The following is a 25,939-nucleotide window of genomic DNA, read 5'->3' as shown; positions in this document are numbered from 1 at the left end:
ATAGAATGTGTAACGTAAGCTCAAATAAAATCACAGAATTTCAATTGCCACTATGTAGTTGAGTTTGGGGCGTATCTGAGTTGTAATGTTGATTCTTCCATCTAGTTATAATTGTATAAATCATGACTTTTGGAACTTAATTCTCAGTCTAAACAGTGAAAATTCAGAAGCAGTTCTCTTGCAGCTGCTACAACTTCATATGTCTGTGAAAAATACATCCGACCGTAACATCATAGGAGAAACTTGGGCAAAAACAATTTAATGATTCGAGTATTGTTCATTTAATTGTTGGTCAGATTCCAGTTTTAAACAGCCTATAGGCATTGATTCCAATTGTCTGTTTAGATGACTTTATTGTGGCTCCCCTTATGGTTGAGAAACTGAAATATAAGAGCACCGGTTAAATGGAGTTCCATTCACCCTGGCTTCCTTCACAACGTGATCTACACTCCATCAGAGAACTTTGTCCAATTTGATTGAAGAGTTCACGCAATCAAACTTTTGTCAACAAAAAGTCTGCTTGAGAGACCATTTAGGACCATAAAATAGAACACAGTGCATCAAACATATATAATAAAACATCACTCAACACTTAAAATTAATTTGTATTACACTTGTTGAAATGGCATCAATCAGTATTGCAAAATATTGGAACTATTATATTGCGGCGCTACCAACCAATTTGATCTAATCACTCCAATAACGATCTTATACAACTTATAGTATAACTGTAACCCCTAAAAGTCTACCAAATCCCTTTTTTGATTAACTTCTCTAAACTTGCAATTTCTAACACCCATATAGGATCTGGACAAGTACTCTCGTATAATTTGCATCCACAGAATCTCGTGGCTCTGGCAGAATCTTTTTTGAGCCAGCTGTCTGCAGTCCGATAACATCCACTAATTTTTCAGCTTCTTCGAACTTCTACGACATCCTTATAGAGAATTAAATCGAAGTAGCTTCTTTTTCTGAACCTTTCGGAAAGCGAATTTCTGTCTGTTGTTATATTTTGCTGTCACATCACCATGTCCAGCATTGTTGACAACTCCGCTATAGCTGGGGCTGAGTTGTTGGTTCCCAAGCTGTTTTTATTCCGTCCCTATGTGTGGCCATTCACCATAGTGTATCCAGTTTTCCTTGAGATCTACTTTAACCACTACGACAAGTATGTTGTAGGGGCCGAATGGACGTTTGTGTATTTGATCACGATCATTTCTGTTAACATGCTCTTCTGGTTGATGCCCCATTGGAACATCAACATTGACTCTCGTTTCAACTACTCTCCTGTGAAGACGATTGCTGAAGCCAGTCATATCAAAATCACCCCTGCCCCAAACCTGGGAGTTGGCGAAATCTGTTCAATTTCTAGAGAAACATTCCATGATGGTGAAAAGCAGGTGTCGTTTTTGTACCAGAAACGTCGCCACTTGTTCCATACCGAAACCCAGAAGTTTTCGCCTCCTGCTTTCCTCTTCGACGAAGAGCCTGAATTGGCCAAGTTCCAGAACTCCACAGGGTTACTGGGAGACTTGGAGAAGCTTTTGAGAAACTACGGTGAAAACAAGTTCGATATTCCTGTCCCTACGTTCTTGGAGTTGTTCAAGGAACATGCCGTTGCTCCTTTCTTTGTGTTCCAGATATTCTGTGTAGCTCTTTGGTGTATGGATGAGCAGTGGTACTACTCGTTATTCTCGCTCTTTATGCTTGTTTCGTTCGAGATGACTACCGTCTTCCAGAGAAGAACGACCATGGCTGAGTTCCAGAGTATGGGTATCAAGCCTTACACTATCTACACTTACAGAAGTGAAAAGTGGAAACAATTGAAGACCACCGAATTGCTTCCTGGCGATTTGGTTTCTGTCACCAGAACTAGCGATGACTCTGCACTTCCCTGTGATTTACTCTTGACTGACGGTAGTGCAATTGTTAACGAAGCCATGTTGTCTGGTGAGTCTACACCTTTGTTGAAGGAGTCGATTAAGTTGAGACCTAGCGGTGAAAAGTTGCAGCCAGATGGCTTTGACAAGAACTCGATTTTGCATGGTGGTACATCGGCTTTGCAAGTGACCAAGCCGGAAAACCCCATCGTTCCTATTGCTCCCGATAACGGAGCTCTTGCGTATGTGACCAAGACAGGATTTGAAACTTCGCAAGGTTCTTTGGTTCGTATGATGATCTTCTCCAGTGAAAGAGTTTCTGTGGGCAACAAAGAGGCATTACTCTTCATCTTGTTCTTGTTGCAATTCGCTATAGCTGCCTCGTGGTACGTTTGGGTCGAAGGAACGAGGATGGGTAGAACCCAAGCCAAGTTAATCTTAGACTGTATCATTATTATTACGTCCGTAGTTCCTCCTGAGTTGCCTATGGAATTGACTATGGCTGTGAACTCGTCTTTGGCTGCTTTACAAAAGTACTATGTTTACTGTACTGAACCTTTCAGAATTCCTTTGGCCGGTAGAATCGATGTCTGTTGTTTCGACAAGACCGGAACCTTGACTGCAGAAGATCTTGTGTTTGAAGGTTTAGCTGGTTTCAACCTCAACGACATCCACCACTTGTTCAAGTGCGAAGACGCCCCTGAAACGACTTCTCTTGTCTTGGGTTCGGCTCATGCTTTAGTTAGACTTGATGATGGTGACATTGTAGGTGATCCAATGGAACAAGCCACCTTGAAGGCCGCCCATTGGAACGTCGGAAATAACGATACTGTAGAAAGAGACATTGGAAAAGGCAAGTCGGAAAAGATCAAGATCTTGCGTCGTTTCCAATTCTCATCCGCCTTGAAAAGATCCTCGGCTATCTCCTCCATTAATACCGTCCCTGGTAAGAACTTTGTAGCCGCTAAGGGTGCTCCAGAGACAATCCGCAATATGATTATTGATGCTCCAGAGAACTATGAAGATATCTACAAGTCGTTCACCAGATCTGGTTCTCGTGTGCTAGCTTTGGCTTATAAGTACCTTGATGCTAACGTCAATGTGAATAAGGTTGCCAGAGAAGAAATCGAGTCCAAGTTGCACTTTGCTGGGTTTATTGTTTTCCACTGTCCTTTGAAAGACGATGCTGTGGAAACAATCAAGATGTTAAACGAATCCTCTCACCGTTCTGTTATGATCACTGGTGACAATCCTTTGACTGCTTGTCACGTTGCTAAGCAGGTGGCTATCACCACTAAGGACGTGTTGATCTTGGATGCTCCGGAGGAGCACCATGATGTTACTGATGAGCAGAATTTGGTCTGGAGAAACGTCACTGAATCTATTGTTATTCCTTTCAAGTCTTCCGATGAAATCAACACCGAGTTGTTCAAGAAGTACGATGTCTGTATCACTGGTTATGCGTTGGGCTACTTGGCTGACCACGAGCAAATTTTGGACTTGTTGAAGCACACTTGGGTTTATGCTAGAGTTTCACCAAACCAGAAGGAGTTCATCTTGACATCGTTGAAGGAAGCTGGCTACAACACCTTGATGTGTGGTGACGGAACCAATGATGTGGGTGCTTTAAAACAAGCCCACATTGGTGTCGCTTTGTTGAACGGTACTGAAGACGGCTTGAAGAAGATTGCTGAAAACAGAAAGATCGAAGCCATGACTAGAGTCTATGAAAAGCAAGTGGAGATTTTCACCAACTGGGGTAAGAACCCACCTCCAGTTCCACCTCAACTTGCCCATGTCTATCCACCTGGACCAAACAATCCAAAATATTTGGAAGCCTTGCAAAAGAGAGGTGTGGAAATTACAGATGAAATGAGACGTGCTGTGGCCATTGCTAACAGGGGTGGTCTTCCCAAGATCAAAGCTAAGGAAGGAAAGCAAAGTGCCTCTAGTATTGCTGACTCTTTGATGGCTTCACTTAATGATCCAGAAGGTGAAGACGAAGCTCCAGTCTTGAAGTTGGGAGATGCTTCTGTTGCTGCGCCTTTCACTTCCAAGTTGGCTAATGTGTCTACTGTTACAAACATTATTCGTCAAGGTCGTTGTGCCTTGGTTTCCACCATTCAAATGTACAAGATCTTAGCCTTGAACTGTTTGATTTCTGCCTACTCTCTTTCCGTGTTGTACTTGGCTGGAATCAAGTTTGGTGATGCTCAATCCACCATCTCTGGTATTTTATTGTCTATTTGCTTCTTGTCGATTTCCCGTGGTAGGCCAATTGAGAAGTTGTCAAAAGAAAGACCACAGGACGGTATCTTTAACAAGTACATCATGGGTTCTATCTTGGGTCAATTCGCAATTCACATTGTCACGTTGATCTACATTACCAGAGAAATCTATATTAATGAACCAAGAGAACCCCAGATTGACTTGGAAAAGGAATTCTCTCCATCATTGTTGAACACCGGTATGTTCTTGTTGCAGTTGGCTCAACAGGTGTCCACCTTTGCTGTCAACTACATTGGCTTGCCATTCAGGGAAAGCATTAAAGACAACAAGGGTATGTACTATGGTTTGTTGGGTGTTTCATTCTTGACTCTTGCTGGATCCACTGAATTAATGCCAGAGTTGAACGAAGCCATGAAGTTTGTCAAGATGAGCACAGACTTCAAAATCAAGTTGACAGGGTCAATTTTGATTGATTTGTCCTTCACCTGGGCCATAGAAGTGGTATTGAAGCACTACTTCATGAATTCCGGTCCGGCTGACATTGCTATTAGAGATGATTAGTCAAGTTGTCACAATCATATGGATCTTTTTATCATTAATTTTTATAGATATGTACATATATATTACAATTCTACCGAGTCAATAAATCAGAGGGCCATGATTATTACTTTTGTTGTAATATAATTTAATTAATAATGCAATTGTTGCTACTTCCTGAGCATTTGTAAGTCCCTATCTCTCAGAAGCTGACCTACTTTGAGAACGACTATATCATTTCTTCTGATTATATTGAAGAGACATAAGTCTTTCAATTTCTTCTCCATGAGGTTTAAGGCATCTACTATCTCGTCTTTTTCAATGGGGTACGACATGCTGTCGGTGATAATTGCTGTCAATTTCGTCACCGAAAGAGTTGTAGGTTGTTCCTTTGCTTGGTCTGTGCTTCCAAGCTGGTTTTCTTTTGTCATCTGGTAGATCATGTCATAAATTGGAATGCTCTTGTCTAGCAAATATCGTTCATACTTCTTCTGTGGACTGTTATTGATCTCGTCTTCTCTGTCTTTTTCTTTCTGGAGCTTTTCCTTGAGACGTATTCTGTCGAGAAGAGAAAGACCGTTGCTTTTCTGTTTCTCGACTTCTTCGTCCCGCAGCTGAAACTTAAATTTGGAGGAATCGTTCTTCAAATCTGAAAGGAGAATTCCACCTTTACGTTTCGTCGGAGAAGAAGAGCCGGAGCGAGGTTTGACTATTTTTGTCGGCAGTGATTTCGACAGTGTGGATGTAGAAGATGCTGACGATATCGATAATGCTGAAGTTACTAAGGGTAAGGAATCAGAAGTGATAGTTGATATTTGTTCATTCTGTTTCAATATCTCTTCTACAGGCTGACAATGCAAGGAAGCTCTCCCTTGGTTCTCTGCTATCCATTTGTTTACTTGCTGGGTGAAGGCGGACTTCCTTTGGGATAATGATTTTGGGCTGAAAATGCCTGGAATCTTGAGGTAAATCTGGGAATAATCATAGTAATTATCTCCTTTTTTGTACAAAAAGTAAGTGGAGGAATCTACACATATGATGCATTCCAAGTCGCTGACTTTAATCCTTTTCTGGCCCATTTCGGCAGCGGTATCTAGGAGATTGGTTACCAATGGATCGGTTGTGTGCGCTGCATAGTGAAGAGATAGGGTGGTATCAATGTAGTGGAATTTCTTTATCAAATCCTCAAAAATGTGTTTGGGAATATGCGGGTGAGGGTTTATGTCCATCGCCTGAATGGTCGCTATGAACTGATAAAGATAACTAAAGAGAAAAGAAAAGCATCAATTGGAATTCATAAAGAATCTGTATCTGGAAATTAGAATAAATATTTCGAATAGACAAAATCTAAAGGCGCGACTGAAAAATCGCGTCTCATACTGAAAATAAATGCTAATAATATAAAGACTAGGATTTGTGAAAATAGCGTCAAAAAGTGAAAAAATGGATTTGTGAAGTTGGGAAATTTAAGCAGAAAATGAAGATGTTGAGATATTGATTAGAGTTAGTTAGCTCAAGTGGCTGAAAAGGTAGAATTCCTGTTTACATTCATAGAAGCAAGAATTTCGCACCCATTTCTACTGACTACTCTATAGACTGACTCAGTACCCTTAAAAGACATGAAGAGGAAATAGATTTCCACTCTAACCCATGGCTTTTTCTGAAACTTGCCTCTCTTTGCTTTGAGTCTCCAACTAAATATGGAGTATCCCTAAATGTCCATTTATGCTGTTCTCTCCTCCTAATCTCTTCTTTGTCTCGGTTCATTTGATCGCATACTGCATGAATCTATACAGATCCCAAAGCTTTTTTGGAGCAGAGATATGCTTCCCTATTTTCAACTTTTCTCTGCAAAGCCTAGTGAATGGATGGAGTCTCGAAAGCGTGAAGATCATTTGCGGAAGGGCTCGGAAGTCTCTCCCTACGAGTCTCTTCTTGCCGGCTCTATATCGGGAGCTGTTGCTCGGTAAGTACTAAAATCGAAACAGTATCCATCCCAGAGACTCTTCAAGATATGATAATTTGGCTGGAATAAGCTGGAAATAAAGTTGACGAAAGAGAAATAGCTGAGCTCTCGCTTATTCCATAGTGATTATCATGTGTTAGTGTCGTTCAGGAAATCAATCATTCGTAGTTGTCATCTTCAATACTAACTTTGCTAGTGCTGTAACTGCTCCATTGGATACTATCAAAATCAGACTTCAACTACAAAGAAGCGCCTTTCGTTCGAGAGTGTCTGTGACCACTGTAGTAAAGGACCTCTTGAAAAATGAAGGTGCCATTGCTCTCTGGAAGGGGAACGTTCCTGCTGAGATCTTGTATGTTCTCTATGGAGCAGCACAATTCACAACATACTCTTCCATCAGCAGATGGCTCTCGCATTTGTCAGATACAAGCGGTTTCAACTTGCCTTCCTCGGCCCATTCTTTGGTGTCTGGAACAGGTGCTGGAGTCGTGAGTACTTTGGTAACGTACCCTTTCGATTTGCTCAGAACCAGACTCGCTGCAAACAGTGAAAAGAAGCTCTTGTCCATGAGTGGTACAGCACGTGAGATTATACTGTCTGAGGGCTTCACAGGACTCTTTGCAGGTATCAAACCGGCAATGCTTTCCATCTCTACGACCACTGGACTCATGTTCTGGTCGTATGAGTTGGTTAGAGAAACTTTGGGAGACAGAGACATTCCCTTTAAAGAGGGCATATGTGGCTTCATAGCCGGTGCAACTTCCAAAGGTATCACATTCCCTTTGGATACCATCAGAAAGAGAACTCAGATGTACAAGATTTTATACAATTCTGCGAAGAGAGTAGGAGCCTTCAGGTTACTCGCAGATATTGTTGCCAACGAAGGAGTTCTTGGCCTCTACAAAGGGTTTGGTATCAGCGTGTTGAAGACATCGCCCACTAGTGCTGTTTCACTATTTGTCTACGAGTATTCATTAGCTGCTATTCAAAGAATCAATCGTAAAACTCTAGACTAGTTGAACACATCTACATCTGTATCATCAGCTCCATCATTACATGATGTTGACATAATCGACATCTGCACATTTGCATTTTTTCTACATCTTCATCTACAACATCTTTCTTATAGACTTCATAGACATCAGGGCATCATTAATTGTATAGAACTTCTTCGTGGTATAGAGAGTCAAGGGACTCATATTTTAAATAAATAATCATCATCGTCATAATCATGGTGTGTATTTTCTCTGTCATCATCTGCTACTCTTCGGACAAGCACATCGTAGCTTTCGTTGACGTTCACAAAATCAATGTCGTCCTCGTTCTCGTCAATTTCCTTTAGAATCTCCTCATGGTCACCATTATCGTCTGCTTGCATTCCATAATATCGAGTAAGCAGATCGGGCAGAATGTACTCCTTGTTGTCGTCTTCTTCATCTGAGTCGTAGTGAGGAGTTCCTCCTGCTGAAGTGTTGCTTGTCTTGTTGCTGCTGGAAATATTACTGGAAGCTAAACTGGATCTGGCAGAATTGACATCCTTTGAATGAGAATAGAGAGACTGCGAGTTGGCCAAAAGATTCTGCAATCGAGATTTCTTCTTGACCACCTGTTTTTGATTCTTTGATTCTGTTTTTCTGACACTGGTAGTCTCGTTCGATGTAGCTATTACATTGCTTTCTATATGAGGGTCCTCGATGTGTTCATCCGTATCTACAGATGGTTCTAGAATCACCAGTGTGGATCTGGGAGATATCTCAAGTTGTTTTCTAATGTATAGCGGAAGATTCTCGCCTACAAGCGAAAGTCTTCTTGACTTCTTGTCTCCTTCTTCTACAGGTTTTGATGTATCATTCAGAATGGAGGAATTGGGGTTTCTGGTTTTGGGCAAGTCTAACTTCGACTTTGATCCAAGAACAAAACGAAACTTCTTCTGCACTCCTTTTAGTCTGTTTTTGGTCAACGACAGTGTTTGGTTAAGTGGAGGCGCTCTGGGAGTAGATATTACTTCTGCTTTCGTGATTACATTAACATTTGTTGTACTGCTTTCTGCTGGTTTTGTAAGACTACTGTTTCTACGATGACCTCCCAGCATGATATCTGACACTGCTGATTGCAGATGCATCAAGTCTAGCGACATTCTACGTTGGGTTTTTGTCATTTTGGGCATTTCCTGGCGTGGAATGTGGAAACTATTCGGATTTCTAGAAAGACTCGGACGAGTTCCAGATCCAGAAGTTCTTCTGACATTAGCTACACTACTTGTGCTGATATTGGGGACGTTTTCTGATCTTGGAGATTCTGTCTCAAACGATTCTAGACCTAAGGACTCAATCATTCGTGCTACTTCCCGAAACAATGGGTTCCGTTTCTTCTTCCAATGGTCTACTATCTCGGCTATATTCACGTTTTCGCCGGCTTCGAACCCACTGAACCGGCTATCATAAAGCTCATCTACTTTTAGCTGGAGCAACTCAAGATTATGGACATCTAAAGTCTTGAGCAAATGCTGCCAGTCGATTCTCTGAAAAAACAACAGCGGGTCCAGAAGCGAATCCGCATAGTCTTCCACGTAACGTGTGAGAAGCTGCTGTTTGTGGTCATTCCACTCCATCTGATAGTTAGTATGAGTTTGAAGAATATATCTAGCTTGAACAAATGGAATCTGAACAGCTAATAGCATGCTCTCAAAGCATAGGGGATAATATAGAGTGTAAGACAGCCCACAATATAGATCATATAGTATGCTGCATCTGTTATCTTGTCACACATAGCCAATCGCATTCACAATGTGCACCAATTGGTTGATCTTAGTTATGGATATATCTTGTTGGTTCTTTGCTCCAGGGGAACTGTCCAGTACTCCAAATTTTACGCCTTAACACCGCTCGAATATCCCGAAATATGTCTACTCACCTCTTCCATAGGCACTAACTCATTATGGCCCCACACAGGCTCAGCTATGGACATCAGTTTGAAACGTGGAATTGGAGTAGAAGAATTGTAGTGGCTCCTGAACGTGATAAGTAAATATGCCCTTATCGGTACGTTCACTGTGCAGGATACACAAACTGTCTGTTGCCAGTAAAGACAAAGCTAACAAGATTAGGAAGTGGGTGGTGACAAGATTTGATTTAAGATTGAGTGAGAAAAATGATAAGTTCATACTGTTAGGAAGATCAACTCACAGCTCTTACTCTCTTCTCTGAATCTAGAAAACTCAGGCGATTTCGCATTCACTTCTCTTTTGCCAGTTGGTGGAATGCGCCTATGCGCACTTTGGTTGCGAAACGAAAAGTAATCCATTTTGCACCAACAAAAAGAAAACCACAGAGTAGCAGCATCTTTTTACAAATACAAGCTACCAGAATCAAAAAGAAATGGACGAGTCCGGAGTCGAACCGGAGACCTTTCGCATGCTAAGCGAACGCGCTACCAACTACGCCACACGCCCTGTGAATTCAGAGGAGAAATGGTCCCTAGCAGGATCGAACTGCTGATCTTGGCGTTATTAGCACCACGCCTTAACCAACTGGGCCAAGGGACCTTTTCTTGCTGAGAACTTTTCTTTGTTAAAACAATTGCTGTTTTGATCACGGGTTTTCGGCACGGGATTTGGATCACGTGATATATATTTGCTATTCTATGCATTAGTTTTATGAATGCTACTTTGAAGCCAATTATTTCCTTCATTTTGAACTTATTGGCTAAGGTAGTTATGCTTTGCTTTTGAAGATCATTTTGTTATCAATTGTTGAGTTTCCCTTGGATATAAAAAAGATACAACGACACTAATTTGTTTCTCTCTACAAAACGGCAAACATTTTGGTTTCTCTCGAAACTCTTCAATTGACATTTCTGGTTCTCGGCTGATCTCTTAGAAAGGTGATGGAAGTAGAAAGTTTAGACAGAAGAGGTACCAGAGACAGTGTTCTCCATTATGCTTTGTCACCTCTTGTTCCTGTTAGTCTTGAGTTCAGCTAATTTGAGGTTGACAGGATTCAGTGTGGAATGGGCTCCACTGAACTTTTAGGCCACTCTCTCAAATCAGATATTTCACATCTTTATATAACACTCTTCTCTTACGTTTCACTATCACATCTAAGCATAACCAAATTTTACTCGGACTTCAAACTCGTACAAGAGTTGCAACCATTATCAAAAAGAATTTGCTGTATACAGGAATACTGAATTTTTCAGTATAACCTCATCTCTAATTCTATATTCGAGCTCTGGAGAAAGTTCTCTTCTTGAAAGCCAAAGCTACAAGAAGTCAGAGATGAAGTTTCTAGTCTCTTCTGACGATACTGGAGTCGTGAAAGAAGTTATTTGTAACCGAGGAACAGACACGTCAAAGCAAGATGCTACCCAGCCTATTTCTGTGAAGAACTTCTGTACGGAGCCTAACTGTAGTAGAAAGAATAGGATAATCCACATGATAAACTACCAGGAAAAGTACCTTGTGGCCATCAGAATTGGCGGAGAACTCTCTGTTTATGAGATCGCAGATGATGAATACGAAATTGAGGACGAATACAAATACAACCTTTTGCATAACTATAAATTGGAAGTGTCTTCCAGTGACAAGCCTATATCGTTATTCACTGTGGACATCCTCGAGGCTGTAGCTGTGGCATTTTCATCTGGTAAAGTGTTTTTTGTCAACTTCAACGACGATAAGTTTGATAAAGAGCCAGTTTTGGTGCAATTGCCTGGTGGTAAAGAGATTGCCGAGTTCAGCAAGAACCCCAGTGTGGAAGGCATTTTTGGATATGGTGGAGAAGAGAACGACGTCAGAATTGTCAAATTATATGAGAGTGATATCACTTCAGAAATTTTTGACACTGAGAATGTCGAAAATAATTTCAAGTCTGAGGTGGTGTTCACAGCCAAGAACGTCAAGAACGACCATCTTGATTTGAGGGTGCCTGTTTGGATTACTAAGATCCGATTTTTCACAGAACAGCCAGAAAAGGGCTACAAGTTCATCACAGCAACTCACTATGGCCAAATTCGAGTATATGACACAAACCATGGCCGAAGACCAGTGAGAGACTTCACTGTTTGTCAAAAGCCGATTCTCACCTTGACTTTTGCCAATGAGGAAGAGAGTGAAGTCATAATATCCGATCTGCATAACTTGATAGCCAAACATTCGTTGATCCAAGTGGACGACAAGGCATCCAAGACTCATTCCGCATCAGCTGGCGACATTATCAAGCCAGTGGCCAAGTTGCTCGGCAGGTTTGTAGACCAGTTTGGAGCTACCTATGGCGTAGAAGTCGGTGAAGGGCTACTTGTCACAGGGGGATTAGATAGATATCTCAGGGTGTTTGATCTAGCTTCGAGAGAAATTGTTGCCAAGGTGTATGTTGGAGTAGAGGTATCGTCTGTGGTGGTTCTTGATTACGAAGAAGAGGAACTGCAGGAGGAAATTGTTGGTGACGTCGAGTTGCTCAAAAAACTGGAAAAGAGAAAGAGAACTCTTCCAGTGGTGGAAAGGGAAGAAAGTGATGAAGAAGACTTGTGGAATCAACTTGAAGAGAAGGACATCAAACGCAAGAAGTCGTAGCGTCTTCAAAAAGCACAATAAAAGCATTAGATATTTTACATTTAGTTCTATAGAAGTATAAATACGAAAAGTTTAGATATGATACAGTAAGACACATTGGCCTAAGTCGAGTCTACTTGGATTTAGTAGGCGGTGGAACGCTTTCTTCTTCAATCATACGATTTACACCTCTGTTGCTGGTGTTGATGACACTCATACATTTCCACTCATTGACGTAGTTGCACTTCCACAACCGGATCTTACCATCATCACCAGCAGACGAGAGGATAGTACCTGTCTTATTCCAGTTGACCCGCCAGACTTCCAGCTTGTGATCGTTCAACTTGGCTAGCGTCTCTATCTTCAACTCCCCTGCCGTCTCGGTAGCCTTGAATATCCGCACATACCCGTCCTTACACCCTGTCGCTATCAAATGAAAGTTTCGGCCCATACAAGGAGCCCAGTTCACTGAGCGAATCAACCCATTGTGTTCAGGAAGATTGCACAACTTTATATACTTGCTATTCAGTGACTTTGCTTTGGATTCCAGCTCAGCCTCCGCGTAGCTGAAGGTACCTCTTTCCGGAGAATCTTCTGGGGCTGTTCCATAGATAAAACCTTGGTCTAGAGCTACAACAATAAACATTTCAGTGCTGGCAAACTTGGCCGGACACCATTCGATAGCAAAGCTACTCTGTAAGCTTTTAGCAGGCAACAGCAGAGAGAGGATAGGGATTTCAGTTGTCAAGGCCCAGTTCAGCAAATCACTAGGCTCAAGCAGCTCATATATACGGAAGATCCCATCTGAACCTACACATCCCAATTTTAGACCTAAATGGTTAGGAGCAAAGACAACATCGTATATGGGCCCATAAGATTCGATTGCCAAGGTAGCAAGCTTTATCCACCTACGTCCCGATCCATGTAATTCGTCTGGCTGTTCCTGCCACACTTTTACCGTCCTGTCATACGAACACAGTGCTAGAATCTTGGAGCTCAGAAACTCAGGATGTGCCCAGGAAACCTTTACAACCAGTGAGTCATGTGCCTTCCACAGATCGTTCAAAACCCATGAAGAGGTAGACGAATCAAGATCAAATACTTTGACATGTTGGTCTGACAGAGCTGTGGCGATGTGTTTTCCATAGAAGTCGTACTTGATATCGTGGATGAGATCCTCATGGCCAGTGATGAATGGTTTCATAACGGGCAATAACTGTTAATCTCTGATGGTTACCCTTCAATTTCAATTTCAAATAAATTTCTATCTTATGAGACTCGTCTTATGCAATTTATTTCTATAATCAGAATATTCTGAATACTCTTCAAGACTCTGGACCGTTTTCTAGTATCTTGTGATGAGTTCTTGATATGATGAACCTGGCTCAGTTTGGATTTCTAATGACCGCACGCAATTTGCTAATTCTACAACACCAACGAATTCTGGTAGCTAATTGTATCTTCTTCTTCGGACAAATTCAAAAAGTAGAAATAGAAACAATTGGAGTGATAAAGAACCACAATCTCAATTTCTACTTAAGGCGGACTCATAGTTAAGAAGTATGCCTAATAGTATGGAGAAATGTTCATATACAGGAATTGAAATTTATCGAAGTTATCATGAAGTCAAAACGAAAGTGTCGAAACAGACAAAGCTAGAACTAACAAACATTCTCACAGAGGCTACAGTGTCCATCTTAGAGCACCTATTAGAGCACCAAAAGAACTTCTCCTTGTTTTACGAGCTTCGTTATCTTACAGCTTTTGACATAGTTTACGTTTATATGCAGTACATTAATATCAACAGTTTAGAGCCTCCATCATTTCTACAAAACTTAACTGGAAATGGCTGGAACTTGAAGCAGAATGTTTCAGAATTGTTAGAATTATGGGAATACACTTTCTTTTCCGAACAACTTCCTTCTTTGTTAATATTCAAAGACTTGAAAAGTGTACCATATTGTCCTGTATGCACTCCTGATGTTTTGACGTGGCTATATTTTTAATCGAGATTAACAAATTCAATATTTTTCACTTCTTTATAATCAGCTATATTTCGACTTTGTTTCTTTGAAATAGAAAACCGTGAAAGTATCTATTCAAAGGTGAAATATAATCCTACAATGTTTCGTCTGAGACTTTTTCGGCTCTCGGTGCTCGTGGCTTCTGTTGCGCTCATAACCCCCAACAATCCACTCCAGGCTCTGGTAGCCTTTGCTGGGATTGGGTATGTAGTGACAGTTAGTTTGATTCCACGAGTTGCACCAAGTTTTATCCGTATTGGACTCAAAGGGCGTGATCTTCTGAAACCGCCTCCTGTTGACTATATCGCTGAGTCCATGGGTATCGTTTCGGCGGTGACCTACTTGTTCTTGATGTTTGGGCTTATTCCGTTTGTATTCTTCAAGTACTTAGTTCTCTTCACGTCTCTTTCCAACGATTCAAGTATCTCTGATAATTACAAAGCCCAGTACCAGTCGATATCCAACGTGCGGTTGTTTCCGCACAACAAGTTGGCTGAGTACTTGAGTGCCATTTTGTGTTTGCAGAGTACGACGCTTCTAGGGTTCCTCGACGACCTCTTTGATATCAGGTGGAGACACAAATTCTTCCTTCCTGCCGTAGCATCGTTGCCGTTGCTAATCGTCTACTACGTCGATTTCTCGGTGACGTCGATCGTGGTGCCTACTTTTGTCACCGACTTGCCTGGTGGAGACTTGTTGATCTACGTCCTTAACAGTGTCATCCGCATAGGCAATCATTTTGTTACGAAGGTCACGGGCTTGTCGTTCAGTACCTTGGCAGCAGATTATGAGGTACCTAAAGCAACTCCTAAGTTGATCGATTTGGGAGTGTTCTACTACGGCTACATGTCTGCTGTTTCTATTTTCTCACCAAATTCCATTAACATCTTGGCTGGGATTAACGGTTTAGAAGTGGGCCAATCAATTGTTCTTGGCTTGATTGTCCTCGTCAACGACGCTTGCTACTTGCTCTCCGACAACATCTCAGGGGAAGCGTACGACTTCCACTTATTTTCGGTGATATTCATCGTACCCTTTATGGGTGTATCGTTGGGGCTTCTCTCGTTCAACTGGTACCCTTCCAAGGTGTTTGTAGGTGATACTTATTGCTACTTCAGTGGCATGGTGTTTGCAATTGTTGCAATCTTAGGCCATTTCTCCAAGACGTTGTTGTTGTTCCTCTTGCCCCAGATTCTCAACTTTGTCTACTCTGTGCCGCAGTTGTTTGGCATCGTACCGTGCCCAAGACACAGATTGCCCAAGTTCAATAAGGACTCCGGACTTATGACCCCGAGCTACGGCGAATTGAAACACAAGGCTTTTGTAGGAGTAGCCATGCTTACGGTGTTGGAGAAGTTCCGGTTGATCCACCTCAAGAGAGATGCGGAAACTAATGAGATCAAGGAGTTCTCCAACATGACCTTGATCAACTTGTTCCTTGTGTGGTTCGGTCCGTTACGTGAAGACACCCTTTGTGTCGTGATCTTGATGGTGCAATTGACTATCGGCATTGCCATGATCTTTGTAAGACACACTGTGGGACCATGGATGTTTGGCTATGATAATTTGAGCTGGGGAGTAAAGTAGGTAAAGTTATAGAAAAGGAGCTATAGAAAATATATAAAGTGGATAGAAACAATAAATCATGATAATACAGAAAACATCAAAGATAGAATAAGAGATAGTAAAAAATTGAAATTGGCGTGGCTATGTTTTTCGCAGCTATACTTTATTGCACTTATACAGAAGCACATGTACTCAAGCAAAAAGAGTCATAAAAAAGTCAAAAAAAGAGCTTAAACAAGTAGTGAACTCAATCACACTGCCCGATTCACAATACATATTGAACATATTCATCACTGTATAGGAAACCTTATACCAAGTACATAACATATTTGTCCATATATGTTTTGCAACCTGTCACGTGATCCCTGCACACAGCCCCACATAAATCAACCTTCAATTCCAACCTTCGACTTTTCACTAATTGTCCTTCTCTCTATTTACACATAAACCGACCAATCTCATCCAATGGCTGGTCCACCACCTCCCCCACCACCTCCTCCACCTCCTCCACTGCTAGGCGGGAGCGCATCAGCGCCTCCTCCACGTGTGACTCCTGGCAGAGATGCGCTTTTGGGCGATATCCGGAAAGGTATGAAGCTCAACAAGACTGTCACCGTCGATAAGCTGAAGCCTTTAATCGACAGCAAGATGTCTGTAGGTGTGTCAGCTCCAGGGTCAGGAATGTCTTCAGCCCCTTCCTCGCATCCTGTTGGTGCATCGTCGCATTCTGCGGTCCCTCCAGTTCCTTCTGGGGCTCCTCAATTAGGTGATATTTTTGCTGGAGGAGGAGTTCCCAAACTTAAACACGTGAATAAAGATAACAGGCAGGGTATCATTCCAGCCTCAGCTCCCAAGATTCCAATTCCTGGATTCGGCAATTCTCAAACGAAAATACCATCTGGTTCAACTTCGGGACCTCACGCTCCTTCTTCTAGACCTCATAAGAAGAATTCCATCACCGAAGCACCTCCAGTTCCTTCAGGGGTACCACCAGTTCCTTCAGCGGTACCACCAGTGCCAACTGGAGTGCCACCAATTCCATCCATGCCTTCTTCTCGTCCTTCTCATCGTAAAACTTCTTCTTCTTCTATACCTCCTTCTGGGGTGCCCTCGATTCCTCCTAGCGCTCCTCCACTTCCAGCTGGTGCTCCTCCGCTTCCATCTGGTGCTCCTCCGGTTCCAACAGGTGCTCCACCACCTCCAGTATCTGGAAAAATGCCAAAACTTCCACCCAGTAGACCCAAGAAGTCGCAGCACTTGAAGTCGGAGAGTATCTCATCAATTGGCTCGTTTGAGGAAAGAAGAACTTCGCCAATTCCACCTCCTCTTCCTTCTGGAGCTCCTCCCATTCCTGGACACCTGGCACCTCCTCCACCTCCAGGTCCACCTCCACCTCCAGGTCCACCTCCACCTCCGGGTCCACCTCCACCTCCAGGGCCTGCGCCGTCGTTATCAGCTGGTTCAACACCTAAGATCTCAGGTTTGCCTGCTGGAGGACTTCCTTTTTTGGCTCAAATTAATGCCAAAAGAAATGAGAGTCACGTCGTAGAGTCAGTACCTTCTACAGGCACCTCTTCGCATAAGGCTCCTTCTTTATCTCAAAGAGCTCCAGCTTTACCTACAGATGCTCCTCCACCACCTCCTCCAATCCCATCCTCACTTCCTCCATCCATTCCTTCATCGCTACCAGCAAGAAACACAGCTCCACCACCTCCTCCAGCTCCACCAGCGCCACCACCACCTCCTATTAATTCAGGACCACCACCTCCTCCACCTCCACCTCCAAATGCTCCTCCAGCACCATCTTTATCGGCCTTTTCCTCCGGTTCTCCCTCCAAATCTGCCACCAAAGCTCCGGCTGCTCCAATAGCAGGGGGAGGATTGCCATTTTTGGCCCAAATAAATGCAAAACGTAACGATGCTTTCGTAGTTGACGGCTCCAGTGGCTACTCTACGGCAGATGCTGTCCCTGCTTCAAGTACACCTCCTTCTTCTATAGGAACAGCTGCTCCTAGACCTTCTTTTGTACCACCAGTTCCAAAACCGACATCATCTATACCTTTACCTTCAGAACAAAGAATACCTTCAATTCCACCTCCTGTACGTAATATCCCACCACCACCTCCATCAATTCCATCAGCACCACCAATACCTTCGTCAATTCCTTCATTACCTCCTAAAGCTCCACCGATTCCTTCTTCTTCTGTTCCACCAGTGCGTATTCCATCTATTCCTGTAGCTGCTCCTCCTATTCCTTCTTCTATTCAAATTCCACCTCCTCTTTCAGTTTCACAACCAACTACACAAGAGCCCACTTCTCCTTCTTCCTTTGCATCTTCTGGGGACCTCTCGATTCCGGAGTCACCTGAAAGTCCTACAGCTCCATCTTTCTCTTCACCTCCGCATATTCCTGTAGGTTTACCTCCACAAATTCCCGTGGGTTTACCTCCACATATTCCAAACTCTGCACCTCCACCTCCTCCACCTTCAGAACCAACTCCACCCCCAAAATCAGCGTACAAGAAGGCTGCTCCTCCACCACCACCTCCTGGTCAATCTCCTGCTACTGCTGCTGCGCAATCAGCTTATAGAGGTACGTTGGACTCTCAACAACAAGCAGGTCTGTCGTTACGTAAAATCTCAGCGCTGGCTTATACGATAAACCCTTCACTGCAACGAAACGGAGATTCCAATGGAGCTACCAAGATTGTTATAGAGGACAAGCGGTTCAAGTTTGTGAATGCAAACTCGCTTCCAAACCCTCGTAGGTATGGAGAACACGGCAAGGCAGAGAAGTTGTATCCTAGTGGAAGAGGCTCTTCTGTTCCATTGAACTTGAATGCATTTGTATGAAAGAAAATTGTATACGATTAATACGGATCGTATTTGCTTAGTTATGGTAATACACGTCATGAAAAGTTTTTACTGTCTTGCTTAGTTGTAGATGTGATATATGTAAGTTCTGTTTGATACTAGTGGAGTTTTAAGCTCGCATGCCTTTTTCATTTTCTCTTTAGTAACTAACTACATCAAGTCTACCCATCAACAGAATCTGGTGACCATACCTGAACGACGTTGTCATAAAACGAACAAGTCACCACAAACTCGCCAGAAGAAGCCCAGTCTCCACCGTAGCACATACTCTCATGATCCCTTTTGAAATACTTTCTAACAACAAATTCTCCCGAGTTCATTTCTTCAGTTGATACAATTCTGGCTCCATCGTACATACAACAGGTAAGAAGTCTATTGTCATCACTCAACGGACTGGGAATGAGTCTCCATACTCCTCCACCCAAGTTTTCCAGCTGGAGGACCTTCGGTATGTACCCTGGAATCAATGAGGGATTGGCCCTGTCCATGACTCGAAGATCTAGAATCCTCAAATGGTCATCATAGGATCCGGTCCATAGCTGGTGAGAATTGTCCATGTTCCAGTTTTGACCAGGCGACAAAATGGAAACGACTCCAGCTTCGTGATGACGGTGTCCTGTTTGCCAGATAGCTTCTTGTGTTCTTAAGTCGTGTGCAATAAGCTTTGAGTCATCTCCTCCTGTGAAAACTACATTCTGAAGCTCTCCAAGCTCTCCAAAGGAGCCAGTCCAGCACTCCAAGTCATGAGCCGTGTCTAGCCATTGTATTGAAAAATCTTGTAAATTCACAATAGCCAGATCCCCTGATGTAGTAGTAGCTAGAATTCTATGCCTCTCGATAGGGGAGAAGAAAACAGACGTGATAAGCACCTCCGAATCTTCCAGAACTTGGAAACTCTTCTCCATTCTAAGACTGGTGTCTTCAGCTGAAAATTTCCAGATTTGGATGTTCCCAGTAGAATGTGCTGAAACAAGTATGGTGTCGTCAAAAGGACTGAACTTCAAGTCTAGAATAGCACTCCCGGTAGCATACCTTTTCAATAACCTCAACTTTTCACTCTCGTCTTTAGCACTATCTTTATCGTACTTGTAAATATCCAAAGAACCATTTCTGGTTCCTCCATCCTCAAGCTTGTAAGTTCCGAGGATAACCACTGAATTGTCAGCAGGATGGATCCGCAAACAGCACGGAGGTAACTCCGTCTTTGTTACGGCCAATCTCTGCTTGATTTCATGCATTTTGCAACTTCTGCTTCAGAAATGAAAATTGCCGAATCTGGTAGAAAACCTGGAGAAATCGATGCCCTTCTTATTCTACGGCGCTACCATAAAAACTACGATTTAAATGCAAGTTGGATTCTACAATTTTTCAGAACTTATTTTCTTCTAGAATAACAAAATGGGACTCTTAGCCAGATGGAACGCCTTGCCTGTCAAGGCCCGTTACTATATCGGAGTCTCGACGTTTGCGTTTGCTCTTATTGGTGATTACGTCACTGGAAGAGTCAACGATGAAGTTGTGGCCAGAAAGCAGGTTCTTGAGAAGGTACAAGAACAAACAGAAGAGACTAAGTAATAAATTGGTATTCAGGAAGTTTTTTCTTATTATTGACTAATCCCGGATATATCTATTATCTCATCATAACTACAAACTCTTCAAACCACAGGAACTATTATGATCTAGAAACAATGTGGAACTATGGTCACCTTGGTCTTTGATTAGATATTGATACATGTACATAGATTCTGGCTTTATATTAAAGTCTATAATTATCATTACATCTAATAGAAATGAAGAGTTTGGAATTAGTAAAGCAAACATGAAAGCAGGAGTATGTAAATAAATAAACAGCAGCTTGGCAAAAGCAACAATGAGTAAAAGAAGATTAGTGTTTGAGTAAGCCTTTCTTGACGTATTCCTTTCTGGTGGAAGAAATGAATTCCAAGAATTTTGCTGGGTTGGAATCGATACCTCTGGTGTAGACGAAACGAGAAGCCAAGTGTGTAGCAAAGATTGCTCTCAAGTAGGCTTCTGGAACTCTGGTCAATACGCTGTCGATTCCAACAACTTCTAACAACAATGGAGGCAAGGAGTCAAGTAAGACTGCGTTTCTAAAGTCAACGTCATCGTTCCACAATTCCTTGGAGTTGGCCAATTCGTCTCCCAATTTGTTAATGGCAACGGATAACTTATCAGACAATTCGGTGAAAGAAATACCGGTTTCTTCCTTTAATTTCCACAAGGCTTCGAACTCGTTTTCAGCATTGGCAACAACAATCTTTTGCACATTCTTCACGTACTCTTGGTAGAAGAGCGGCTTTTGGTGGGTCTTAGAGTCTACACACATGTTAGCCAAAAATCCTTCGTCGTCAAAGGCTAAAGATGCCAAAACTTCCAATGAAGATGACGTAACACCACCCTTGTTGGTAGAAGCATCCTTGAAAATAACAATTCCGGCCTGCTCCAATACTAGTTTAGCAGCTTGAGTGATAAACAAGTTGGCACCTTCAACAAAGTATGGAACAATGCTCTTGCCAGTCTTTTCGTTAATCAATTCTTGCACGTTATTGGTGTCAATAGCAGCTGGTCTACCACCACAAGGCACAAACAAGTCAACACCGTCTGGGTATTGTTCCTTCAACTTCAAATGGAAAGTGTTTCTAAAAGCAACACCACTTGTTACTACATGACCGTTTGGTAAAGTGACATCCACATCGTCTACCAACACTATGTAACCGTCCTTCGACAATTTGGACTTGTCAAAGTGGTCAATCATCTTTCTCTCGTGGGCCAATCTGAGCAATTCCTGCTTGTCAAGACCGTTTGGATCAGCAATAACACCAGAGCCATCAACAATACCAACGTACTGTTCGTCTCTAGATAATTTAATTTCATTACTACCCAAGTCTCCATCTGGACCACCAGTCTGAAACTTTCTAATCTTGGAATTGTCAATGTTCAATTTTTCGTAGATCTTGTTCACGTAAGCTCTCACTGACAAGGTAGTCATACCATACTCATCGTGAGGAATACCACCGATCTGTGGACTCTTACCAGTCAAGAAAGACTTCCACCATGGAGCTCCTCTCGATCTTGCGTGCAAAGTTGCCCAGTCTGTGTAGCCAGCTGTGCCTTCATCTGGACCCAAGAACAAAATCTCGGGCTTGTTGTACAAGTCAACATAGGAGTCCTTGACACCTGGAATGTGCTGTTTCAATAACAAGTCAATCAAGGCATCTACATACTTCTCGAAGCAAGCCTTTGGTCTTTCTTGAGCAGCTCCAGCATCTAACAAGATAACACCTTTTGATCCACCTTCTGGAATATCCTTGTTCTTTCTCTGTTGAGTATTGGCCAAGTTGTAGTTTTCATCAAACAAATTCCTGAGATTGACATTGTAGGCATCAAGATTTCTCGATCTGACAATTCTGATACCACCTCTAGCGATGTCTCTGAATCTGATATGGAAACCTCTGAAGTCACTACCAACCACAAAGAACATACCATATGGCTTCTCAGGATACTCGGAAGAGGGCAAGAAGGATGGGTCTAATCTGAAAGAAAGGGCAACTTTAGTGGAAGTGTAGAAGTTGGTCTTCAAAATCGATTTATTGAAAACGAACAATGCTCTCAAAACTACGGCATGGTGTTCGTTCTGGGAACATTCACGACTCAATAATTGCTCAAACTCTTCTTCTGTGCCGACAGGAGTGATCTGAGACAATCTCTGGTAAGACAATGTCTTTTCCATGGAAGAACGGATGTAGTGAACGTCGGCGAATTGACGGTACAACTTTCTGACAATGTCACGTCTCTGGTCAAAAACCTCTTGAATGAAGTTTTGTGTGTAGGTTTCAGCTCTCAATCTCTTCTTCAAGCTATTCAACACTTCGGCATTCTGAAGAGACTTTGAAGCGTCCAACAAAGTAGCCAACTTGGTGTATTCTGGCCCCAATCTGTTCAAAAAGTGGGTGACGAAGATCACACCGGATTGAGCATAGATACTTTCCTGCAAGGACAACTCACCCTTGGTGAATCTGTCATGGAAGAAGTTGTGAGGAATACAGTACAACAACGAAGCTTCCTTGATGACCTGGTAGATCGAAAGATCCACTGGTAACTTCTTCTGTTTGGAAGTGACATACATCGAGATGATGGTGACCCCGTTGGCAAACTGCTCAACGTACTTTCTCGTCGTTTGCAACTTGTAGTAGTTGGCCAAGTCGCTCAAGGCCGAGTTGTATCTGGCGGAAGTCTTTTGTCTGTAACCAATAACCACTCTGTATTCTTCAGAGTCTTCGATGGGGAAGTGTCTGATAACGGGACCAGTGGTAGTGACGACGTTCTTGACGATGTCTGCGTACAATTGTTTAGTGTTGGCCGAGGCGATTTTCAAGAAGGTTGAGTCCCCGATCTTGTTGATGTCGGTCTCGTCAGCAGAAACATCCAAATGGTCGTATTGGTTCTTGTAGACGAAGTAACATCTCATCAACTGGTCGCGCAAAGTCTTGTTGTTCTGGAAAACACCAGACAAGATTGGATCAGTCTTGTAGTTCAATGGGGCCGAGAAGTATTCCACTCTGTAGGAGATGGAATCGGACGAAGAAGGATCGATGTATTTATCGTCGATTCTCTCTTCGAACTGGTTCTTGTACATCGACGTGGAGACATCGGACGAGTCAAAGAAAACACCATGGTCGTCAGCTTCACGCTTGTATTGAATCAAGGGGAAATCAGCACCGTCGCCTGAGTAGGCCTGGACCTTACACGAGTACAACGAGTGGATGTGGCCCGCAATTCCCTCTGGAGATTCTCTGGCGAAAAACACGTCGTCGATTCCCAACGACTCGTAGAACCATCTGGCTTCAGATTCGATCAACGACTCAGGAATGAAACCTGTGGAGTCCAAGATGTCTAAAACCTGTTCATATTGGTCCTTCTTTCCGGAGAAGGGAGAGTCGATGTAGCCATGTTTCAAGGAGAGAACTGACGACGAGTTGGAAGCCGTTCTTTCCAACGTCAAACGCTGGATGTCTGGTTCTTGGATAGACATCTTTAATTCGGTGGATGCTGCAATTGTGAGCAATAGCAGTTATGAATGGGTTGTCAAGTTATCTTTTGCTAACTTACGAAATGGATGAGTTATCAAGATAAGCTATGTGATGAGTCCGACTATCAATATGGTCTATTGTCGTATTGTATGAATGTTAGAATGAAAAGTAGCAACAATTTATACAAACAACGAATAAACAATAAAGCTATGAGAATCAGTAATCAATGTGACCAGTCACAACAATATCAATTGGCAATTTCAAAAGCTCTCCGAGAATGGAGCAAAAGCTCCTTCTTATATACAAAGGAAGATTGCAGGCGGGACCAGAATCTGAAACCTGGAGAAGGGTATAGTTGGCGTTAGGAGGGGTGCGGCCATAGAAGGCCGTTGGGTCGCGGCACGATACAGTCCCACATTTACCACCACCGTACGGTACGGTAAGAAGTCCGTACATGACTGTAGAGCTGCTGTCACTAAACGGCGGAATGACGGCAGTGACAATTCCACGAAGCCATAGTGCCGCCTGGGGCAGCTCGAGTGTGCTGGAAAAGGGCTTATTATGGTATTTTCAAATTAGTAGCAATGGAGGATACCGTAGCATTTGTAAATTGGGACTGCCAGTGATCGTAAGCACACTTTGGACCCACGGTTCATTTTGGCGAGAAAGTGAGATTTTAGTGATAAATTGAACTGGAGTTAGTGAGAGTCTGGCAAGTTAGCGAGAATAGAGTGCCAATAATTTAGCGCGGTCGCGTTCGCTCCAGTGCATTTATTTTTGCTCTCGCTACAGTTTCGTCATTCGACTTCACGCTGAGCCCTGCTGCCGTGAGGTTTGCGCTGAGGTCAGAGTTACGGTGGCTGCTTGTTGGACTCTACGACTAAGAAGGGTGTGTTTGCCGTACAGTGCTCGGTGCGCGAAATACGGGAAGTGTTTCCTAAGTACATTCCGACCATCTACAATAAGTATTCACGTGATGATTCCCCTAGCTGCAACATCTAGCGACGCTCTCCGAGGGTCCCATTCCTCCGATAGCCGCAATCCCAAGAAAAAAGGTGGGGACTTGCCGAAACAACACCGTCCCGGTCACACAGGTGTTCTTCTCCAGGTTTCGGAAGCTCATCTCAAAATTTTTCAGACACATTGTTCTGAATCTACCCTACAATTTCATTACTCCATCTCGTTACCTCTGTTCAATTCTTCACCTCTGTGGTCTCCGGATCTCTTCAATTCTCTTTTCAAATCTTTTCAACTCTCAACCCTGCTCTGTTCTCTCTTCTCTACCCAATGTTGTTCCTGGGAGAAGTCTCAGCCTGAAGATTACTACAGCTACCTATGTCATTCTGGTCTCTGGAGTGTGACCAGACGCTTCCCTAACTGGAGAAGAAATAAACACCGCAACCTGCCCCACCACCAACGTAGTATGCGTACATGTCCGGTAGTCCCAGGGCTGCGATGGTCATCCCTGAGTTACGCAGGAATGTTGGCGACCGGAAAAGTAGCCTCCACGTAGATCTCTAGCCAGAAACAGTCTTCAACAATTACGCTTAGAACAAGCTGTGACTTAATGAGCTCTAGTAGAATTGGATTGTAAAAGGAAGAATAAACTCTCAACAATACACTCGTACCGAGATTCTGGCCATTGCCGCTAGCGTTGTACGGCCATTACTCACTTTGTGCTTTTGGTTGCAACACCTGCCTAAACCAGTCTTTTCGCTGACCCCCGCTTTAGTGAAAAATTTTGGATTACCCCAGATTTCACATTCTGGCGGTTCCACCAATGCCGTCTAACTGTTGCTAGTTTCCGAGGCGGCGACGACTGCACCTCTTTCAAAAAACTTACAATGATGGCGGTTAGGGACCTCAGTCCGCTGATGGTGAAAGGTGCCTCAAAAATTGGTTTTTCGGATAGTTGAGATTGGCCAGGACGAAGTCACCAAGATTTGCACAGAATTGATGGATAGAGGCGAACCATATGGAAGTCTGGATGACAACACCTATCTCTTAGATTAATGAATGTACAAGCTATTAAGTAGTCATAGTTATCTGTTTAACTGATTCTTCTGATAAACAAACTTTTTAGTTGTGTCAATGTATGCTCAAATATTTCATATACTGGTATATGCTTTAAACAAGCATAAATTGCTCAACTAATATATCTCAAACATTATCATTAGCTCAAAGTTCATAGGATCCTACCAGACTTGCACATCTACATGAAATATATAGCAAATATCCAGATACATACATAGTTCACAAGGAAA

At 42.8% G+C, this 25,939-nt stretch overlaps 9 protein-coding genes across 9 annotated transcripts; 5 read left to right on the top strand and 4 right to left on the bottom strand. All coding sequences in view use genetic code 12, as the record gives it.

The window, feature by feature from the left end:
• Positions 1–1,028: 1,028 nt before the first annotated feature.
• On the top strand, positions 1,029–4,670 carry SPF1 (P-type ATPase; the record flags this gene model as incomplete). Its single annotated transcript, XM_001385183.1, is given in 2 exon segments — positions 1,029–3,218; positions 3,231–4,670. 2 exon segments carry the CDS (start codon positions 1,029–1,031, stop codon positions 4,668–4,670), a joined length of 3,630 nt encoding a protein of 1,209 aa, XP_001385220.2.
• Positions 4,671–4,816: 146 nt separating this feature from the next.
• On the bottom strand, positions 4,817–5,875 carry PICST_32275 (predicted protein; the record flags this gene model as incomplete). Its single annotated transcript, XM_001384851.1, has 1 exon — positions 4,817–5,875. The coding sequence occupies one exon, from the start codon at positions 5,873–5,875 to the stop codon at positions 4,817–4,819; it is 1,059 nt and encodes a 352-aa protein (XP_001384888.2).
• A 639-nt stretch (positions 5,876–6,514) lies between these two features.
• Positions 6,515–7,628, top strand: TPC1 (mitochondrial thiamine pyrophosphate transporter; the record flags this gene model as incomplete). Its single annotated transcript, XM_001385182.1, has 2 exons — positions 6,515–6,612; positions 6,809–7,628. The coding sequence occupies 2 exons, from the start codon at positions 6,515–6,517 to the stop codon at positions 7,626–7,628; spliced, it is 918 nt and encodes a 305-aa protein (XP_001385219.2).
• A 3,260-nt stretch (positions 7,629–10,888) lies between these two features.
• PICST_36366 (predicted protein) lies at positions 10,889–12,181 on the top strand (the record flags this gene model as incomplete). Its single annotated transcript, XM_001385181.1, has 1 exon — positions 10,889–12,181. One exon carries the CDS (start codon positions 10,889–10,891, stop codon positions 12,179–12,181), a length of 1,293 nt encoding a protein of 430 aa, XP_001385218.2.
• A 112-nt stretch (positions 12,182–12,293) lies between these two features.
• On the bottom strand, positions 12,294–13,364 carry PICST_60243 (predicted protein; the record flags this gene model as incomplete). Its single annotated transcript, XM_001384850.1, has 1 exon — positions 12,294–13,364. One exon carries the CDS (start codon positions 13,362–13,364, stop codon positions 12,294–12,296), a length of 1,071 nt encoding a protein of 356 aa, XP_001384887.2.
• A 919-nt stretch (positions 13,365–14,283) lies between these two features.
• ALG7 (tunicamycin resistance protein) lies at positions 14,284–15,771 on the top strand (the record flags this gene model as incomplete). The annotated part of the gene is made up of 1 exon (XM_001385180.1): positions 14,284–15,771. The coding sequence occupies one exon, from the start codon at positions 14,284–14,286 to the stop codon at positions 15,769–15,771; it is 1,488 nt and encodes a 495-aa protein (XP_001385217.2).
• A 444-nt stretch (positions 15,772–16,215) lies between these two features.
• On the top strand, positions 16,216–18,676 carry PICST_67887 (predicted protein; the record flags this gene model as incomplete). The annotated part of the gene is made up of 1 exon (XM_001385179.1): positions 16,216–18,676. The coding sequence occupies one exon, from the start codon at positions 16,216–16,218 to the stop codon at positions 18,601–18,603; it is 2,388 nt and encodes a 795-aa protein (XP_001385216.2).
• A 109-nt stretch (positions 18,677–18,785) lies between these two features.
• Positions 18,786–19,862, bottom strand: PICST_60505 (predicted protein; the record flags this gene model as incomplete). The annotated part of the gene is made up of 2 exons (XM_001384849.1): positions 18,786–19,680; positions 19,711–19,862. 2 exons carry the CDS (start codon positions 19,860–19,862, stop codon positions 18,786–18,788), a joined length of 1,047 nt encoding a protein of 348 aa, XP_001384886.2.
• A 496-nt stretch (positions 19,863–20,358) lies between these two features.
• On the bottom strand, positions 20,359–23,908 carry GDH2 (NAD-specific glutamate dehydrogenase). The gene has a single exon (XM_001384848.1). It carries the CDS (start codon positions 23,675–23,677, stop codon positions 20,510–20,512), a length of 3,168 nt encoding a protein of 1,055 aa, XP_001384885.1. The 5' UTR covers positions 23,678–23,908; the 3' UTR covers positions 20,359–20,509.
• Between the last annotated feature and the right edge of the window lie 2,031 nt (positions 23,909–25,939).

Source organism: Scheffersomyces stipitis, chromosome 5, assembly GCF_000209165.1.
Source record: "Scheffersomyces stipitis CBS 6054 chromosome 5, complete sequence".
In the NCBI taxonomy this organism is placed as follows: domain Eukaryota; kingdom Fungi; phylum Ascomycota; class Pichiomycetes; order Serinales; family Debaryomycetaceae; genus Scheffersomyces; species Scheffersomyces stipitis.
Note: the sequence above shows the minus strand (reverse complement) of the source record. Positions and strands in the feature narration are given on the sequence as shown.